Genomic DNA, 15,820 nt, shown 5'->3' with positions numbered 1-15,820 from the left:
CCAAAAATGTTGAAAATGTGGACATCAGAAGTTTCACTGTGAAAATATATTTTTTTCCACATTTTCAGACTTTAAAACGGGTCAGTTTTGACCTGCAGGACGACACGAGGCTTCAGATGCATTTTTAATTTTGTAATGATGAATATGAAAAATATCCCCCTATGGTTATTGAACTGATAATAAAGCAGGACAGACACTGTCAGTTCATATCGCCCACCTGGTCCCACCCGATTACAGGTAAAACACCTCACTAGCTGAACATTTGCTGATTGACAGACACTACATTTACTGATGTTCCCTAAACGCCTCACAGTGCAGACTGGTAAACGCTGCTCAGACGGCTAGTCTTTGTAATCGACTTACAGGAGAGAAACCAAAACTAAAGTATCGATCTTCTTACACTGGTATCGTTCGATATCAATACCACTGCTGGTATCGACATTATCGATACTTGGGTTGATCCACCCTCCCCCAGGAGAAACCAGCGAAGAGGAGAAGCTGCACCTGCGATCAAACCGATGATCCTTCCTGGTTTTGCCTCATTTGGTCTCCTGGCGGCTGCATACTTTGGCTTCCAGCAGCTCAACGCCCCCCAGGGTCCTAAAATACACGACGGCAGGTCTGAGGAGGGACCAGAGGCCGAGCTGCAGGCCTGGACAAGCTGCTCAGACGGCAGCCAAACCCCTCAACAAGACCGGAACCTGCTTCTCCTGGAGTCTGCTGGCAGGAACCACTCATATTTACAGACATTAGAGAGGAAGAAAAGCCGACAAACCGAGTCACATCTGGTGTCTGAGAGTTTTTCTGCCGGCTTTATTTGGCCTCAGTCCGCTCCTCGGAGCGTTTCTAAATGAGTAGGTGGGTTAATTTAAGAATCACGCTGATCAGGCCACCGGGGTCACAGAGGTCGTTTTAACATTTGGACTGGAAGGCTGTGAGTGACGCCTAGAGGCTGCAGGAGGTACTGCAGCTGAATTATTAAAGGACAGACAGACAGATAGGGGGCGCTGTTTGGTGCACAAACACTGGAGTCACACTGAAAAATCACCAGAATCAGACCATCCTTTATCTGCAATGAAGTAATATCCACCAAAAAGCTGTTATTTGGACACACACAGATTCACCCAAATCATCTTATTTCACTGGTGAAATCAGATTAATCTGAACAAAAGTGAGATTCCGTCTTTAGACTGTCATACCTGGAGAGGATATAAAACTGATCTGGCTTCAGTTTTTAACAGAAATCAAATGTGTTTTTAACCCTGAAACTTTCACGTGCCCATCTGCTGAGCTGATGAAATAATGAGGTGATGAAATGGTGGAAAAAATGTATTTTCTACCTACTTTTATGTACTTAAAAAGCCTGTAACTCTGCAGATATTAATAGTATGAAGGTGGAACTTTACATTCTTCATTAAACATACTAAAGGAGGTCAGGGGGAACTTTTGATCAGATTTCTTGATTTTAACAATAAACAACAACAAAAATAAACTGAATTCCTTTAATTTTCTCTGGAATCTATTGACTCTGTAGGGACATTAAACACACACCTTTCCTCTACATGTTCAAACAGGAACGGACGTTACAGACATTTAACTTCTCATTCCATCAGCGCCATGGAACTTCAACAAACATCTTCATCTGATTTCTGGAACCAAACCTGGACAGAACGGAGGACAAAGAACCCGACAGCACAGAGACTCCTCACACCTTAACAGGAAGGAAAATGAAGATGAAGTATGCAGTTTGTAATATTGCTTCATTTTAGTGAAAGAACTGAACCCACTGAACATGATATCAGGGGGTTAAACACACTATTTTACAGTTATGAGCAGATATAGGTGTTTAATAATGAATTTATGAGGAGGCCGGTCTATAAACACGCAATAAATGACAGCATACGGTTACATACATCCTCTTATCTGTTTATAGAAGTATTATAGCGTGATATAAACCATTTACTAAACGTTTGTAGTCTGTGTTTTAGCACATCCACCAACCGTGTCTTACTGACATTAGAGGCCCTGAAAGTTGATATAATGTCGACCAAAGACTCTATTTTCAGCAGGAAACATGGATGCATCCATGTAGATACACTTATAGGAGCTTTAAGGGTCCCAATGCCAAAATTAGTCAAAAACTTTGCACTTTTTTTTTTCTATTTCCAAGAGGCAATAATGAAATATTTGATCATTTCTTCATCTGGATGTCAAAATGTTTCAGACGTCAGTATTTAGGCTCTATTTTTGCACATATAATTACAATTTACTGAAGTTCATGCAGACTAGTTTTTGTTCTCCGCATTAAAATTTTGTCAAAATATCGACAAAAAATGGAAAAATTTGAACCTTTTCTTGCCAAACTTTAAACTCTACTGATGTTAGAGGCTCAAACGTCGGTCAAAGACTGGATTTTTGGTTGGAAATGATGTTGATACATCCATAAAAATACACCAGCAGGAACTTTCTGGGACCCTAATTTTAAGAATGTATCTTTTTTTTTATTTTGATGAAAACAGAAAAGGCCTGTGCTGGGACAACTGAACCATTCCCGATGTGATGGAGACGAGCCTGTCATCATGACTGTGGGAGTTTTATTTCTGGAGATACTGAACTCTAAATCTGGAAACATGGCAGCACAGCTCAGACTTTTTCCCTGAGGTCAAAACAGAGATGGTCCCAGGTGTGAAAAAAAATCTAAATTCTTGTAAATTCTGGGCTTTAAAGTCTTTGAAAGAAGCATCAGGTGTTGATTTGAGCACCTCCACAGCTCTTTAGAATGAGTTCTTAGACTGAGTGTTGAATTAATGTAGACACAAAACCGTCTCTCATGGTGGATGTTTGACAAACACGGTGGAAATAAATGTGCTAAAAAACACGACTCGGACTTTACTGACAAACTCCTGCTGAAGGCTGCTCTCCTCCTGATGACCGTTCATATAATTAAGGCTGTCGTCTGCGTATTAAGACTTCTTCTACTTGTGTCCTGTGCTGTCTACAAAAAAGAACACTGATGCTTCAAACCCAGCCTTCATCAGCTCTTGTTCAGAGGAAGAACTTGAGCTGAAAACCTGCAAACGTTTGGTTCTGATCTGGACGCTGTGAGGATCTACGGAGGCCTGCGAGGTTCCTGCTCTGGTGAAGCCAGGAGGACTAAAGAGTTCAGGAGGTTCTCCGTCATCATCTGAGTCGGGGGAAGATTCTGATGAAGAGGATCATGCTGATGAAGGTGAAGGAGACCAGGATGAGCATCAGCCACAGCAGCCAGTTCACAGACTTCTTGGTGTGCTGCTCCAGTCGCTCCGACTCCGTCTTCAGCTTCTCAAAGTTCATGTCGGCCTGACGCATCGACTGGCTCAGAGTCTGAGCGGCACAGAGGGAGAAACTGACGTAAACATCCACAGAAATAAACAGAAAATCACTCATAAAATGCTTCTGTTGGTCTCAGTCTAAAAAATAAATCTGTAAAATAACAGAAAAAGTACCGGTGCCACATTACACGTACAAAAAAAACTGAAAGTGAGTGAAAAATTTAAATCTTTTAATGGTGGATCTTTAGTATGAAAACATGATTTTTAAAAAATTAATTAACAGTATACCAAAAATTTTAAAAAAGGACATTTTCCTGTTATTTAATAGAAAATTATCATAAAAATAGACATTTTCTGTTATTTATTAGTAAATCTACAATATAAATCTGGTGGAACAATTAGATTTCCTAAAAAGTGTGTCTGCAGGGAAAACAGCTGCTTGTAATGGAGCATCTACAGTAAATACAGAACATTTAGATATACTGGATCAATGATAAAAATGAGACGTTTACTCGTCCTTAACAACAGGACATTTTTTGATTTTTAAAGGTACATATGCAGTATAAAATGTGCAATTGTTAGATAAATCTAGAAAGTGTTTTGTCCTGTGATTAAAATAGGTTCAGCTACTTAAAATAAAACAGGTATTATTTTCAGGGTGGATTCAGAGGCTGGTTGTGAATATTATCTGTCTTCTACTGCCTCCTAGTGGCTGCAGGCAGCACAGACATGAGGATGAGAAGACACACTGAGCGGTGATGATCCTGTCCTGCTACCTGGTTGTCCTGTTTGATGATGTTCTGAGCTGCCAGCGTGTTGTTCTTCAGGTTCCGGGCCAGGTTCAGCATGTCCTCGGCCAGTTTCTCCTGCAGGTTGTGGTGATGCTGCAGGACGGCGTCCAGCTCAGCGGCGGACTGACGCTCATCCAGAGGGAGGCCTCTGCACAGAGAAACACACCTTTACTCTGCTGTTTAGAAGCTCTTTATATACAGACACAACAGGAAGTCCAGCCGATATCTGGATTTATAATATAAGTGTTCCATTTGTGGCAGAGGGCGGCACTGGAAGCCTCAGTATGTTCCAGAAAAACAACAACATGTGAAGTCTTACCTTCGGTTTCTCAGGTCTGACGTGCCTGAAGAGAGAAAAGAACAAAAATATGAAAAAAAAACCCACTTTCTATCCAAATATTAGTGTTTTAAAAGTGCTTGTCTGATTGAAAGATGTCTTTAAAACCCAAAGTACTCCTTACCTTTCCCTGATAATCCCTGTAATCACACAAAGCAAGGACACTCATGAGTTAAACAACATTTAGATTCTTTACCAAACCACTTCCTTGTGAGAAACATCAGTTAAATATCAAACTACAGTTAATTCACCAAAGTAAAATTAGCACAAATCTGAAAGCACTATTATTATCTAACACATTTAAAGTCTGAATATTTTGCACATTTAAAGTTCAGAAAGTGTCCAGCAGGAGGCGCAGCTGTGAGCAGAACATCAGAACATCTCCAGTCCCACCGTTCCCAGCAGCTCGTCCCTCATCTCTCCCGTACATCGAGCCTTCGTCTGCATGTGGACCGTCTTGGTTGCAGGCATCCTCTCGTTGGCGATTGTTGGCGTCCGTCCGGGGGCCAGGAACTGATTAGCTAAAGCTTTTTCTGTTGCTGAAGACTGGGAACAAAAGAGGGACAGAGATGGGATCAGAAAACTGGCAGCTAATCTTATTGTTCATGGGATTTTTTGGTATTTAGGACAGACAAGTTTTACGACGACTAAAGCTACAGACACTGGATCAGCTCATTTCAAACACGGCTACAAATTTATCGTGAAATTAAGCGACTTTAAAGCATTTCTAGCTGAAAACCTGACACACATTCTGGGGACACGTGAGAAATAATCAGCTGGACAACATGGGACCTTTAAAATGAACACATTCAGAGCGCAATGCTAAAAATGGCAAGAAATGTGTAAAATATTGCCCTCACCAGTTTCTCTGCCTCTAGAAGTCCTTTCAGAAAATCTACTTTTCTTGTGTATTCAGTCAGAACCTCTGGAGTCGGTTTGCTGGAAGACAAGAACACAAGACGTTAGTTTGAAACGCATAAAAGTTGTTGATATTCTTACTTAAGACCCGTTCATGACAGGTGAAAGAAGCACTTTCTTCCAAAATACTGAAAAATACAAAAAAAGCCGTTAATTTAAAGTGTTTTCAGTTCAAACCTTAACGTGATCTGTGTTTGAAGGTGCAGTAAACAGTTAATTACTCCATTATCTGTGTGAAACTTAACTAAAAATAAAATAAAAATATTATGAGAACATAACGAGGGTCCGGCTAAATTCACAGCAGTTTGATGTACAAACAGATCAATGCTTCAGCAATTAATCAAGGACAAAAAGAACAAAAATATGAAAACTATAAAACAGTAAAGGGTGGCGTTACCTCGGGTTTTTCCTCAGAGCCACCAGCATCTCCTCCAGAGCACCAACATACTAAAGAGACAAAACAGAAACAGTAATGCAAGTATTTTATAGGATTAGAAGAGTCTGAGATGTGCCAAGCTGTGATCTGTCTGTAGCAGCTCTAAAAAAAGAAGCCAAAGTATGTTCTTCTATAAATTTCACATTGGTAGAGTTTAACTGGATCTGTTAAAAAGCATCAGAGGACTCCTTAAATTCATTTAACCCTCCTGTTGTCTTCATTTACAAGCACCAAAAAATATTGCTTCCTTGTCTGAAAAAACCCAAAAAAATCAGCAAAAAAATTCCACAAAATCCCTAAAGGTTTTTCTTAAAAGTTTTGTTTAAAAAAATCTTCCAAATATGGTATGAAAATTCTTGTAAATATTTTTAAAAATGAGTAAAAATCTTCCAAAAGAATCCTAAAAATATCTAAAGTGATTCCATATATATCAGTAAAACTTTTATTTTCTTTAAGAACATTCATAAAAAAATAGATTTTTTTGTGAATGTTCTTAAGAAACATTTTAAATATTTCTATTTTTCACCAAAAACTCTTGAAAAACTTCCCAAAATGTATAACAATTAGTATGAACATAAACAGACTTATATTACCTGCTAACACTGACATGTATATTGAATACTACATGTCATACACCTGCTAACATTTATTTCCTCTCTGCTGCTTTGTTCTGTGGTGCTTCATGTATATAAAGAGTCAACAAGCCTTAATTTATTAACTGCATTTATCTCTTTTAGAATCTTCACAAATTGTACTAAACTAGTGGTTTAAATTACGTGCCGTTTTTTACACATCAAGAGCTGCACTTTGTAGTTAAACAATCAATTTTCTTTTATTCTACTGCTTAACTGTTTAAATTCCATCCATCCATCCTCTATATACCGCTTTATCCTCTGTTTAAATTCGTGTTTTTAATGTAAATACTTTGTAAGCAAAATAAATCAGGACTGAAATTCCTGAAATAAGTGCAAGTGTTTAGCCAGGCTGTGGAATGACATGAATTTAGAGAAAGTTAATAAACAGGAGTGCAGCAGTTTCATGCTTTTAGCAGCTAACGTGTCTCAGAAGCTTCTCCTCAGCTGGAGCCTCCAGTGTGACGTGGCTAACGGCTAACAACAACAGGCTAACTCCAGCCGGTGAAGGTCGAACAACAACCGGCTCCGAGCCTCCGCGGCTCTTCGTCTCACCTTCTCCAGCCTCCACTCCGCCTCTCCCCGCTTCTCCGACGCTATGGATTCGCAGCGGGACAACAATCGGACGAAATTGATCTCCAGCCTGGAAGCCATGTCCGGAGCCGACACACTGGCGCAGCAGTTTGACGTCACGCAGCTCAGAGACGGCGAGCGGCGCATAAGTGACGCACTTCAAACGGAAAAACATCAACGGGGGAATATTTTTTGTAAAAGAAATTAAAAATCAGCAACTAACGGTGGCGAGTTCATTGTACTTGAAGCTAGTACTTGGAGTATAATTAATTTTGTTGAGATGGAAAATATTCCCGCTTAAATAAAATAGGTTTTCCACAAATAGTCGAGTCACTGTTTTTTCTGCAGCACACCAAAAACAACACGTGATGAGAGGAAGTGTTTTCCAGCAGAGAAATAAATCAGTGTTATAAATATATCCAGCAAGTACATATACTAAGGTTAAGACCCTGCAGTGCGATTTATGGTGGACATTTACTAGATGTGTTTTTTTCCCCCCCTAATTTGTTTGCATTTATTCTCATTGTTTAACTCCATGGAAGGGGTGTCAACATTTTATGAGATTAACGATATTTTAGTCCTGCAGCCAAATATTTTATTATTTAGTGCGTGTGTGTGACCATCACCAGCCCTCCGTGAGAGCTAAGCTGATATTCTTTATTAGAATTCCATGGTAAGAGCCAGGGAGGGCAGTGCTACACCTCAGTGATGTGCAGGGAAACAAAGGGTGGACAGGACGAAACAGGACAGACAGGGGTAGGGGCTAGCAAGCGGTGCTATTACAACTGAAAAGTGTCAGGTGCTGTGTTATTCCCAACTAATAATTGCCCATCAATAAAACAACAACAATAAAAGATTCAATAAGTAAATAAATAAACAAACAAACAATATTGAACACAATGATTGTGGATGTCTTGACAGTATAGAATAGAATAGGCCAGAAGAAGATACTGGAGAAAGAGAGAATGGGTTTAGTGTAGAGACTCTGGAGAGAGTCTCAGCACATTCTGACGGATCCCATCACTGCTCAGCCATGGAACTCGACAGGAGCTGGTGAGACCTGATCAAACATGCAGGTGTGAAGGAGCCCAGAACAGCTGTCACAGCAAGGCAGGGCCATTTTTTTCTTGCATTTTTGTAAAAATAATTTTAGTTTTAAACACATACATAGACATGTTTGTGTGTGTGTTGTTCTCAGGCTACTTATCCACACATATAATGTAAAACATATAAAAACAAACTATATATATATATATATATATATATATATATATGAAATTGTATTTTTAGTTTCTTAAATTTTGATTTGATTTAAAGTTGCAACATGTCACAACAGAAGACAAAATCAAATCAAAATGTATTTTACCATTATTGTTATTATTAAAAATAATTTTGAGTTATTTTTTAATTTGAGTTTGTGTTGTTTTTTCGTTATTGCAGTTTTTTGTTTACATGAGGTGGAGGATCGCGGTGGAACAAAGAAAGCGTTTTTGTTTGGGGTTTCTTGGGTAAAAATCTGGCGTTTTAGCTTCAGGTTTACAATCAGAGATGAGGACGGTCGTTTTTTCATCTGCAGAAGATTCATCCTTCCAGAAGCAGCAGTGTTCTCTTCTTCCCGATTATGTCAGGACATGTTAGCTGACAGAGGTTGAATTAAAGCACTAACTGGAAAGTTGTCCTCTGTTTGGGTTCATTGTTTAACTCCATCTGATATAAACTACTTAATTTGCTTCTTTAGTAAATTTCATGACTGTTGGAGATTTATTTCTCGAGATATTAAGCCCGTAAAATGTCTTTTCAAGAACAAAAAGACAAATATTCTGTGCGTTCTGAATAAAATCAGAAGTGGAGCAGTGACATGTTTCCTGAACTGTGTCTGAATTATCACAGATGTCATATTTGTTTATTATTTTTATGCATCCATTTTCCTCCTTCATGACTTTGAGTTTACCTTTTCTTTACTGCCATCCGTCTAACAAACACATATTCATGAGAAAATCATCTAAAACGTGTTGTGGTGCAAAAAAAACAAACAAAAAACTATATTCCACCAAATATATGAAGGAAAGTGACGTTACACAGCAATGGTAATATGCTGCTCATGTGTTCAGACAGTTTTCTGGAAGTGCTTCATTAAATCTGTACAAACCTTTGATCACAGCTGCTGGTCCTGAAGCATAGCGCCCTCCAGTGGTCGTTCCAACACTTCTTTCTCCAGGTGCATTTATTTTACTGCACTGCAAAGAAAATCTTATTTCTAGCAGAAGAAATATGTTAATAAAACTATAAAATACTGTATGTTAAAAAAAGTGAAAATACTGACAAACATCAGTAAGATGTTGATATTATAGTGATTTAAATATAAGAAACACTATGATTAGTGCTTGTGTCGTCCTGCGGGTCAAAATTGAGCCGTTTTAAAGTTTGAAAATGAGGAAAAAAATATTTTCACAGTAAAAATTCTGATGTCCACATTTTCGACATTTTTGGGAAATTTTTGAACATTTTTGGTGGAAAAAAGAAATGTTATAAATGTTTCTTAAGAACATTCACTAAATTTTGTGTTTTTAAAGAAAATAGAAGTTTTACTGATATATATGGAATCACTTTAAATATTTTTAAGATTTTTTGGAAGATTTTTACTCATTTTTAAAAAATATTTACAAGAATTTTCTTGCCAAATTTGGGGGATTTCTTTAAATAAAACTTTTAAGGCAAACTTTTAAGGAATTATTGGAATTTCTTCCTGACAGTTTTGCACATTTTCTGAAATTTGTGGAACTTTTTTGCTGAATTTTTGGATTTTTTTTCAGACAAGGAAACAATATTTTTTGGTGTCCATAAATGAGGACAACAGGAGGGTTATTTCTAAATATTTGGCTGTTTTTTAATATCTTTTTAAAGAAATTATATACTTGTTTCTCCCCTGTGATTTTACTAGATATCTGTAATTTAAGTAAACAGGAACAATTGTGATATTATTAGTTAGAACCGATAATTTACCAACTTACTTGGGAAAATCTGTAAAATAACAGTAAACTGTTGGAAAATCACAGCTAAAAATTTACAAAAATGCACTTTTTTTGTACAGATGTTCAGTTTTCCAACGGATTGTGGTGATTAATGAAGAAAAATCTGAGAACTTCCAAAAAAAGCAGTGACGACTTTGCAGAAGTTCAGATGTTTGTGGATTCAACTGCAGGACTCAAAGTTTCAGGTCTTTGAATCTGCCTGAATGCAAAGTTTAATGCACATTTGTTGACCTTTTTTGGGACCAGACTAACCTCTGGAGAGTTTATAATTCTTTTAATAACTTGGAGTTCATGTTTTCTTTAAAATGCAGATCTTGTGTTGTCTGTACCTGATAGAAAGACGCAGCAGCGGACGTTACAAGCATCATGTACTGTATTTTCAATAGATTTTCAATGTTAATACTAATAACCGTTACAGCTTCCATTCAGTCCCAGACATACACGCTCTGTTACACATTACACATCAGAACATGGTCCTGCAGCTCCACACAGACTAACAGACATCATTCCACAGCAGTCACAGAGGAACATTAGTATTACATCTCATACAGAGTTGGCCAGAGCTGTGCTTCAGCAGAACGTGGCGGGACCGAGCGGTTCGGACCGGGAGGAAAGCTTCCATCTCTGAAGACGTCCCGGTCGTGTTTCTGTCGTTTTTAGGGTGGAGAAAGTGGCGAGTGCTGCTCCCATTTCCCTTTGCTCTGACAGCAATGACTTCCTAATCTGGCGTTTGTTGTGCGGCAGGTAAAAAAAAAAAAAAAAAGGCAAAAAAAACAACAAAAAACAAAAAACGAGACTGCGGTGGTTCTGTGCGACGTTCAGGTCCTGGTTGGGAACATGTCTGGTGTCGGTTCAGTTCAATAAACACACAAAGTCAAAGTGGATCTCAAACGTCCACGTGGGAGTGAAGATCCGTGAGAAACGAGCCTCTGTCGAGTCCACGTACAATATCAAGGCACTAGCTAACATTTCAGTGAGTTTTTACTCAACAGAGGAAATGAAAAGTGCGACTGGAACCCGGAAATATTCTCTTGAATTAGCACATATTAAAAAACAGAATCATCACGAGGCTACGGGAAGTGCAGCTTCTGGTCCGACTGGATTCACTGGAAACATTAAAACGATAGAAAAGGTGCTTGCCGACGTCTTGTCCAGTTTTTTTTTTTTTTTTTTTTTACTGTCATACGGGACGACACGTGACTTGAGACGCTGCGCTGTGATTGGTTCCCCTCAGCTCTGGCTGCATTTTAAAGTCTAGCTTCTGTTTCCGTCACACGTCGTCGTCCATGTAGGGGATGTCCGGGTCAGAAAACCGCCTCTTGCCCTTCGAGGCTTCCGGGTCGTGATGCTGCAGCTGGTGAGACGGCGTTACCATGGCGATGGAGGAAGACGAGGAGGAGGCGGAGGGAGGGCAGGAGGCGAAATGCAGCAGCAGGTCGCAGTCGGCGCCGTCGATGAACAGCGACTGGGTGCTGTCTTTGCGGCGGCCCGGCTGCTCCCGCCTCCTCACCAGGTACCTGGACGCTCGGCTTCCCGGAGGAGTCTGAGCCAGGCCGGAGGCCGGCGGCTGGGGGAGGACGCCGTGGGGGAGCCTCACCGTGTCCGGGATGATGGGGGCGCGGCGCTGCAGCGGGTTCCTGGAGGAGGAGGAGAAGGATTCGGACGTGGAGGAGGCGCAGCTGGACAGGGAGGTGGTGGAGCCGGCGGGGGTGAGGTTTGGCAACGAGATCCGTCCAACGAGGGCTTTGGGCCGCTGGGACAGATCCGACGGTTTGGGAGGACAAATTGGCCTGAGTCTCCTCTGCTGAGGAACACCTCGTCCTGGAAGAGACGGAGGACAGAGCAGGAGTTAGAGGAGACACTTAAACCCAGGAGGAACCTGTCCAGAGAGGGTGAGACTAATGGAGGCGCATGCAGCCGTTATCCCAGATAAACACACGTCCACTGAGCTTTAATCCCCAACATTTGATTAGATACGGTGCCGAATACAGCAGCTTTTAGTTCTTTTGTTCAGACAGAAAGTGAACAGACGGATGATGACTACCTTCTTGACAGCTTTGGTGAAAGCTCCAACCTTCTTCAGAAGCATCTCACTGACAGCGTGTGACGTGTCAACCAGCCGGCAGCAGAGCCCAGCAGAGCCCAGCAGAGCCCAGCAGAGCCCAGCAGAGCCCAGCAGAGCCCAGTAGAGCCACCAGATCCAGCGGACCAACCACGCCCACGCTGTGATGACACGTCACAGTCAGCCCAACGGACCGACCACCCACCAGGTGATCCCACCGTCCTATTCCCTCTGGAGGACAGTGTTCCAGGTGTGGGGGGTCCTGGTCCTCTCAGCACGCCTGCTGACCTCCATGACCTCCTTAATCCACAGTTTGAGTTTGTTGTCTTCCGTTCCAATCCATAACGTGATTGTTCTGTCTGATATTACAGATTTGAGAATTTCCTGTCCTGCTTTTTCTTTCTGAGATCTCATGAGTCGTGTTGCTGTTTCCTTCTCCTGTTTTTTTTCTTGTGTAAATGTTCTCCCCGTCTCCCTTATATTTGTGTCATTGCAGGAGTTTCATGGTATTTCAAAGACGTTACATTTGTTTCCTGTCTGATATTGTCTTTTGTGTGTCCTAGTAGTTGTTGTGGTTTTATTGTGGTGCCCATCTTGTGTTGCGTTGGTTCTGTCATCAGTGAGACGTTTCTGAAGAAACTGAAGCTGTCAGGAAGGTAATCAGCATCTGTCTGTTCACTTTCTGTCTGACCAAAGAGCTCAAAGCTGCTGCATTAATAAGAAGGCCTGATGAAGGTTTGTGAGCTTCGGTGAATTAACGGTGGATGAGCATGCTGCCGTGCCACACATGCGTCTACATGCACACAAACACACGAACACGGTGGCCGTTCCTCCAACCTGCTTCGTTACAGAGCAGACGTCACCGCCCCCATCACCATCACTGGTCCAGACCTGCACCACAAAACACAGGGAGGGCGCCACCCAGCGGCCCGCCGTCTGGTCAGAAACCCACAGGTGAGCCACAGAAACAGGCAGAAGGAAGGAAAGTCCGCACTGTACCTTAATACTGACCTTCGGGCTCCGAGCTGTGGGCCGACGATCGCTGCTGCTCGTCCAGGAGACTCTCAGAGCTCAGAGACGCTTCAGAGTCCAAGTTCTCCTGGTCTGAACCGGGCTGCTCCATCTCTGGGAGTCGACAGGCCAGATCCTCCCTGAAGAGATGAGGAGGACGTTAGAGAGGAGAAAGACTGGAGGAGACACTGAGGTGAAGACAGAAAGAAGAATAACGGACTCAAGAGAAGACGCAGCAGAGGACTGGACCATGAATTCACTTCAACACATCCAGACGTTCTTCATGCGAGTCGGCTGGACTAAACCAGGTCTCACAAAGTTTGTAAGTTCACTCAGACTTTCTGCTTCAAACTCAGCTCACATAAAAGGAGCTGTTTCATGCTTTTTATGATTCATCTTCTGCACAAAATGAAACAATCATGTGCAGCTGCTTCAGTTAACAGTTTGTTCTAATGGAGACCAACGAGGAACAGAAAAACTTATGACGGTAAAAAGCGTCTCTAAGAAAGGAACGCCGGCGTTAATGTATTTATTTTACAGATCAATGCAGCTGCACAATAAAGCAGCAACATGGATCAAAAATGACCCAAATCCAATGGAAAATCTCCTGACCCACAGCGCACATCACAGAGTGACACTTCATAGATTCAAACCTGATATCAGCACATTTAGGTCTGACACTGTCCCATGAAGCAGGAAATCAGAGCTTTCATTTTTGGCCAAATCAAAGTGAAATTAATGCGACTAAATAAATATTCTATGTGATAAATACCAGCAGAATAATCAGTTTTCTAACCTCTGTTCAGCTGGACAGAAATCAAAACCAGAAATGAAAACATATTAATGTGATTTCTGCCTCGCCATCAAAATACGTGTCGGGTTTCCATGGCAACACGATGAGCACGGCGTGGGATGCTGCAACTAAACGGCTTCATTCAGCGGTTTTAGTAACGTATAGATCAACAGATTTACAGATGAAACGTTTTCCCTCAGCTGAGAGTCTGGATCGCTCCTAAAGAACCGTCAGAAAACGTTTTGGTTCTTACAGCCGATCTAAATCCTAAACTCTGAACACAACGTGCTCCAGAGCATCAGTTACCATGGTGATCAGGAGGTTAAAAGAGCCTTCATGACACTGAAAAGTCTCACTTACATCTTCCTAATCCACTATTCTGTCTAGAGGTGATAGGACAAGATTGGGAGTGTACGAAGACATTCCTTTTTAAAACACTGGTAGCCATGGAAACACACGTACATAGAGCACAGATACATAAGAAACATTTAGATAAATAAACTTTGTGACCAGATACATCACAAGTTCTGATTGTTTGTTGATCAGAAGGACTAAAAGACACCGAGGAACTAGTTTGCAGTCAGAAAATAAAACGTCTGAGGGTTCCTTCGGGATCTTCTTAAAATATCTGACTACGCTTTTATCTCAGGTGCCGTTTTGTTTTTTGACTTTAGCCGGACTGTGAGGTGCTGCCATGCTTTATCTCCTTACAGAAAGTAACTGTGATGAATAATAAGAGATGATTCTCACTTCTCCTGTTTGATGGACTTGATCCGTTCCACCAGGTTCTTCTCAGCTTCTGTGTCGGAGTCCAGAGGTTCTTCAGGAACCACGCTGAGGTCAGACGGGACTTTTTCATGCACCTGCAGAAGACACAGCATCACATACCGACGCCTCAACAACCCCAATAAACCCCGTTAATACGCCATAAAACACACGACTTCAACCCTGAACCACAGTTTGTTAGTGAGAAAGAGAAGCGGGGTGACGGTGAATGTGGGTTCCATGCATCTGCACAGGAAATAAAACAGCACTTCAATGAGGGAGCAAAATATAAATGCAGCGGCGCAAATAACGCACGCATTCACCCTTTTTCCAAACAGTATTTACAGTGGTTGTAGCTAAGATTAAAGTTAGACACGATCCAGAGCTGATAAATAAACAAAACTACATTCAGAGCTTCTTTCAGTAAGAAGTAAAAAGACCAAAGTGCATCATAACCATCAAGCTTTGCAGCTCACCAGCCCATAACCGTCTCGTTCTCTCACGTGGAGAACAAGAACATCAGCGAACATGACCCAAACTGACAGCAACATGCAATCTACTCCCGGTTAGTAGGAAGGAAAGATACCAACAAAATAAATGGAAATAAATAAAACACAACAGCCAGAGCGTCACCCACATCTACAGCATGCCATGCACAGGCGCTGGGACATGGCACACCGCTACACACTACCACTACTACCGTCTACTGTACCAGGAGAACCGGACCATACGTACCACTCCTTTGAAACTAGGTGTGAACCTGAGAGGTACATGGCAGTAGTGCTAAAGAGAGACAAGGAACATCGGCCACGTTACCCATAAGTAGCCTGAGAACAACAGCAGAACCCGACCGATGCTGGATATGACTGATTTTAGAGAGAAAGATGTATACATTTACACCCCCTGTCAAATGAATGAGAAAGTGTCCTAAAACTTTTGACAGGGGGTGTAATTATATGTGTGTGTCAGAGTTACACTGAAAATAGAAATTAAGGGGATCATTGTTTAGTATTCTGCAGTAATGTATTTCAGAAGCTAGTTAGCAGCTTAAAACCACTAATAATAATAATACTGCTGCTTCTATAACTAGTACTGGTGTATATTTTGGGTTACTTTTATTTATTTTGCTGCTGTAACACTGCAAACTTCCACAGTGGGA

At 41.2% G+C, this 15,820-nt stretch overlaps 2 protein-coding genes across 2 annotated transcripts in view; both read right to left on the bottom strand.

The window, feature by feature from the left end:
• Positions 1-1,488: 1,488 nt before the first annotated feature.
• use1 (unconventional SNARE in the ER 1 homolog (S. cerevisiae)) lies at positions 1,489-7,161 on the bottom strand. Its single transcript, XM_022198410.2, has 8 exons — positions 6,981-7,161; positions 5,755-5,804; positions 5,300-5,378; positions 4,833-4,985; positions 4,564-4,579; positions 4,422-4,446; positions 4,088-4,250; positions 1,489-3,363 (listed from the first exon to the last, which is right to left on the bottom strand). Exons 1-8 carry the CDS (start codon positions 7,143-7,145, stop codon positions 3,181-3,183), a joined length of 834 nt encoding a protein of 277 aa, XP_022054102.1. The 5' UTR covers positions 7,146-7,161; the 3' UTR covers positions 1,489-3,180.
• Positions 7,162-10,385: 3,224 nt separating this feature from the next.
• The window catches only part of LOC110954101 (unconventional myosin-IXb), a 113,933-nt gene continuing 108,498 nt past the window's right edge, over positions 10,386-15,820 (bottom strand). Inside the window, 4 exon segments of the mRNA XM_051946916.1 lie at positions 10,386-11,851; positions 13,104-13,243; positions 14,647-14,759; positions 15,397-15,444. Of these exon segments, the coding sequence (XP_051802876.1) occupies positions 11,301-11,851; positions 13,104-13,243; positions 14,647-14,759; positions 15,397-15,444 (852 nt within the window). The 3' untranslated portion in view covers positions 10,386-11,300.

Source organism: Acanthochromis polyacanthus, chromosome 4 (genome assembly GCF_021347895.1).
Source record: "Acanthochromis polyacanthus isolate Apoly-LR-REF ecotype Palm Island chromosome 4, KAUST_Apoly_ChrSc, whole genome shotgun sequence".
Classification (NCBI taxonomy): Eukaryota; Metazoa; Chordata; class Actinopteri; family Pomacentridae; genus Acanthochromis; species Acanthochromis polyacanthus.
This window is presented reverse-complemented; position numbering and strand designations above follow the sequence as displayed.

What these genes read in the sequence shown, in the direction of transcription:
- use1 (XM_022198410.2), bottom strand. Translation starts at nt 7,145, where the DNA reads ATGCGCCGCTCGCCGTCTCTGAGCTGCGTGACGTCAAACTGCTGCGCC. An exon ending in CGGAGTGGAGGCTGGAGAAG is followed by an intron (nt 5,805 to 6,980) that starts GTGAGACGAAGA and finishes TTGTCTCTTTAG; the next exon opens with TATGTTGGTGCTCTGGAGGA. An exon ending in TCATCAAACAGGACAACCAG is followed by an intron (nt 3,364 to 4,087) that starts GTAGCAGGACAG and finishes TGTGCCGCTCAG; the next exon opens with ACTCTGAGCCAGTCGATGCG.